A 4572-nucleotide genomic window follows, 5' to 3' on the forward strand; every position below is an offset into this window, starting at 1 on the left:
TTCTGTTTCAAAGTCAAAGGTAATGTACTGGGTTGTCTTAAAGCAGTGTGTGCTATAAACTGGTAACTGGTCCTTCAGCGCCTCGTTGCTGCTGGTGCACTCACAGCAAGCATGAAAGGGCTCAAGGGGAAAGGTTTTCTGTGCACTGTGGGACATATGTGGTGGCTTGCAGGGACTTGCCTGCTCCACACCTTGACTGGCAGCTCTGACCTGCCAGGGAGGATGAAGCCCCAGCAGGTGTCCAGCTTAGATCTGGCCTTTTTTGGCTGAAGGTACCTTCCCTTTCTTTTTTGTTTCTTAGGAAATGATTGAAATGCTTTGTCAGTCTGTCTGCACCTCACTGCTCCCCGGTGCTGCTGCTTCAGGCCACCAAATATTTGGGTTCGTCAGGCCGGAGTTTCATGACCTTGTCCACGCAGAGCAGGATGAGAGTCAGAAACCAGAGGCTCCAGCCGACAGCCGCTGCAATCCATCCGTAATCGTCCATGCCCGTTGGGCAGCATGTCGCCGCTTGTGTGCAGAAGTTCACATCTGGTGGAGAAGAAATGAAAGGAGCTGATGGGAGGCCAAATACGTAACGGGTCTCCTTTGCTAGAAGGCAGATAAGACAGTGACTTCGCTGTCCGCCCTGTGGCCTGTCAGTCTGCCTTGACACCTTTGCCCTAAGCCTGGCTCTTAACCTGGGGCAATATTCAGTTTCATCTGTATGTCTTCAAGGCTCTGTCATCCCTGTCTGGCCAAACACCTGAGCTGCTCCTCTTACCACTGTGTCATCCATTATGGAAATCTTTTAAAACGCCTACTTAGTATCTCCTCAGTCAGTTTTAGGAATGGAGTATGATAGAAGTAGTTAGTTAAAATGAAAAATAAACCCGGGGTAGGGAAACCTTTGTGTGAGAAAGTAAGAGGATCTCTAGCAGAGACACCTTCAGCAGGATCTCCAATGGTTTAGTTACCCAATACCTCTGTTGGCAATAGAAGCAGTGGCTGCTTTCTGCTGGGCTGTTAACTGTGACTTGCATGTAACAACTGCAAAATACACCACCATTGGGGGATCCCTGTTTTACGTGTTTAAAAATGAAATAATTTTTAACAATTCCATGTGTTTTTTTTTTTCTTGCACCTTGTGCATTTTTTTTTGTTTAAATCAGTCCAATTTCCTGAAGTCAGTTAAGGAATATGTCATTAGTTGTTTCATTTATGCTGTTATTTAAAGGCATCTGCCATACTTTTTCCATCAGAAAGGGCACAGTGAAGATACCCAGTTCTGTGTCTGCATCCTGGGTGGTAACATGAAAATATCAAAAGAAGCCTGGAGGACCACGGTATCTCTCCCCCTTGGGCTGGAAGAGAAGCTGAGCATGAAACCCCAGCACCCAGGAGAGCTGAGGCAGTCAAAACTACCTTGCAGCTGCATGCATTGCATGTTGACGTGCACGAAGCTTGCCAGCTGTGAAAAGGGAATGCCTCCTGAGCTTGGTGCAGGGCAGCCAACCTCTTGCACCATTCCAGAGAAAAGGCAAGTGCAGGTGCTGCTCAGTTGCTCTCGTTCACATGTGTTAGGCAGGACCATGTTCCTGTGCATTGGCCTTCAGGACACACAGTATGGTTGTCCTGCGCAGTAGAGAGCAGCTCTTCCCACAAGAAGAGAGACATATGGTTTGTATGTGCTTAGAGAAGGGGGAGGGATGCCTGCCCTCTATACCCATGTCATGCTTTGAAGTAGCATACCTCTACTACTGGTACACGTACCATATTTGGGGAAGCGCAGGATTGTGAGGATGTTTGACATTTGGGATGGAGGGTGATTCTGGGAGGACTGGTGGAATCTGAGGTTGCCTGGGACCGGCTGTTTGGGGAAGACCTGGCGGGGTGGGGGAAAGAGGTGCTCCTGGGAGTCCATATTGTGCCTCCAGACAGTCAGTCTGGCTGGGATCTTCAGGACATACAAATTGAATTAGCTGTGAATTAGTCTGTTCAAAGCTATAAGTCCATCTGAATGTACCCAAGATATACTGGGCATGCCAATGGCCAATTCTTAGAAATGCATCCTAGAGTTTCACCCGCAATAGAAGCCTTGACAACAGATAACTCCTTTTCCAGGACAGCCTCTCAGTCACCTGTGTAGTCTCATCACCTGGCTTTATCATGGTAGCAGTGATTTATGAAGACTTACTAAGACATGGTGCTTCGTACTCAGTTGTGAGCATGGAGCTTGTTGAAACATTGGAGACGTCTTCAGCTGCTGCCAGGAGGAAAGCACAGGAGAAAAGGCAAGTTGGATTAGAAAAGCAATACTGGGCATCAAGCATGAAAATCTGAAAGCCGTTGGCTGTGCAGAGGTCTGTAGGATGGAAACAACTTGGAGAAAGTTTCTGCTCCTAAACACTGCTCATCAGGGTAAGCTTTTGTGCCCCACCACTGTCAACACAGGCTTAAAGACCTGCTGTAGCACCAGCCATAAAGAGCAGTTGAATCACTGTGCCTCTATGTGAGTATGACCCTGGTGTGAGCCATTTACTCAGAGCTCAAATTAGCCACCATCCTTTCCCAAGATACAGGGGCAGAACAAGCAAGGACTGAAATGAGAGAAAGCATTCAGTGGCACGGGGTGATCCATGGCCAGCGAGCTGCACATCTACCTCCTTTTGACCTTAGAAAAATCCCGGTAACTCTGGGGTATGAAGAAGTCTAGCAGAGCTGAGAGCTGAGCCCATCAGTGCAGAGCTTCAGCAGATCCACTATAACCTCAGTGGAAAGCGTTGGCTTTGCTGGAGTTCAGGCACAGCTGTGTCTGAAATGGTTCTGGCTGGGCTCCAGTTCAGGCTGGTAAGAGCTCATTAACCAGCTCAGATTGGAAAATACAACCTACAGAAATAAGTAAGGGAGGAAGAGGCCAGGGCTTCAATGAAGAAGCTTTTGACTCTTTATCCTGCTTCCTACCTAGAATTGGAGCACACTTGCACTCTGGCACAGTGCTGTGGCTAGTCTCCAGCCCTCCAAATCTGTATATGGTGTCATATGCCAAAGGCTCCTTAGACCTCCTAATACCCGCCTTGCCCCTCAGTTTCAGTGTGCACCTTGCAGCAGTGCAGGATCAGATGCAAGGACAGCTGCAGGACATCTGTGTGGAAAAAGCACGGGCTGCTATGGTCCCTGTGCGTTAACAACAGCTGCAGAAAGAAAGGAGTCAAAGAAATATCTCCTCCTGTGCCACTATAGGCAGTACAGTTTGAGTTCAGCCCGGTGAAGTACCCCACGCTGATACGGTCCCCTGCAGACATACGTGAAAAACACAGCCTGGAAGAGACTAGAGGAGAAAGGAATCCTGCTGCATGCAGATGGAGGAGGTCCATAGACAAAGCAGAGGCTATAAAAGAGCTATTTCCAGTCAAACCACCACTCTGAGATGATAATTTGGAGTGTGATAGAAAATCGGTTCCAGCTTGATTTCACTGAAGACTTCACAATAAATGGCTCAGTTTTAGTTTCAGCTGAGGAAAACAAACCAGAACAAGACCTTTGACCAAACCTTTGCTTTGTTTGGTATTTTCCAAGTAACAGCAAATAGACTGAGGTTGTCCTGCAGGAGATGTCCCCCTTGGGGTCACCTGCTGTTGTCCAGCATTGCATTTTGAGCTGACTGACCGTCAGCAAGACCAGAGCTTTCCTTATGCTGCTGCTATGCTGGGAGCGGATCCCCGGGCAGCGTGCTCCAGGGAAGGGTCTGAGTACTTCCCATTCCTCTTTCTGACACTGCTAGGACTTGCTGAATGACCTTGGCCTAGCCCATAATTTGTTTTCTGGGTTAATAAGTACCTCATGGGAGCACTGGGAAGAATCATTAAAAACCGTGCATGACCTGTGGAAGAAAGTGCTGCAGAATGCCAAGTATTGGTTCATGTTTATAGACTTTGTGGCCCAAAGGACAGGCTGTCAAAGCTAACCCATCTTTAAACATCTGGCAGGTCTCAATTGGTGCTGATACACAAATGCAGGCAGTAGCCTGATGGGAAAGGAACAGCTCACAGGTCTCATTTACATTTTGTTTTTAGGCAACTTCTCCAATTAAGGGGGCACCAAAGGCAAATTTCCTGCAAAAAGCACCTAATAAGAGCTAAACCGGACTACAGTGAGCCTCTCGGGTGGTATTTCAAATGGTCCCTTGCCTCAGCAACCACACAAAGGACAAGTAACTGTGGTCCCCTATGTCCTTGCCATTCAGTGACTGCAGCTCTGTCCCATTTACAGTGGGTCTGCAAATAGCTGGCAAAAGCACATCTCTTCAGAAAGATGCTGTGATCAATTATGTCAAGTAATTCTCATTAGCATTAATCAATTCCAACTCTTTACACTTTTTAGATGAGACAAAGGAGACCACCTTGTTTTTAAAGAACAAATTACTGTCAGTGGGCAATATACTTAGACATTGAGAGGAGTGGGGGGAAAAGGCAGGGTATAGAAAATGGAGCATAAGAGAAGAGAAATACCTGCTGAGCTGGAATACCGGAGCACAGTGGCAAAGAAGAGCACAGTGAAGGCTGCCCAGGGCTCGCCAGAGAAGTGCTTCAT

General features: G+C 47.5%; 1 protein-coding gene across 1 annotated transcript; it reads right to left on the reverse strand.

Moving 5' to 3' along the window:
* Positions 1-361: 361 nt before the first annotated feature.
* Positions 362-4572, reverse strand: TMEM213 (transmembrane protein 213). Its single transcript, XM_075727910.1, has 3 exons — positions 4491-4572; positions 2177-2245; positions 362-531 (listed from the first exon to the last, which is right to left on the reverse strand). The coding sequence occupies exons 1-3, from the start codon at positions 4570-4572 to the stop codon at positions 362-364; spliced, it is 321 nt and encodes a 106-aa protein (XP_075584025.1).

This window comes from Pelecanus crispus, chromosome 1 (assembly GCF_030463565.1).
Source record: "Pelecanus crispus isolate bPelCri1 chromosome 1, bPelCri1.pri, whole genome shotgun sequence".
Taxonomy (NCBI): Eukaryota; Metazoa; Chordata; class Aves; order Pelecaniformes; family Pelecanidae; genus Pelecanus; species Pelecanus crispus.

What these genes read in the sequence shown, in the direction of transcription:
- TMEM213 (XM_075727910.1), bottom strand. Translation starts at nt 4,572, where the DNA reads ATGAAGCACTTCTCTGGCGAGCCCTGGGCAGCCTTCACTGTGCTCTTC. An exon ending in CCGGTATTCCAGCTCAGCAG is followed by an intron (nt 2,246 to 4,490) that starts GTATTTCTCTTC and finishes TCCTCCTGGCAG; the next exon opens with CAGCTGAAGACGTCTCCAAT. An exon ending in GTACGAAGCACCATGTCTTA is followed by an intron (nt 532 to 2,176) that starts GTAAGTCTTCAT and finishes CTTCTCCACCAG; the next exon opens with ATGTGAACTTCTGCACACAA.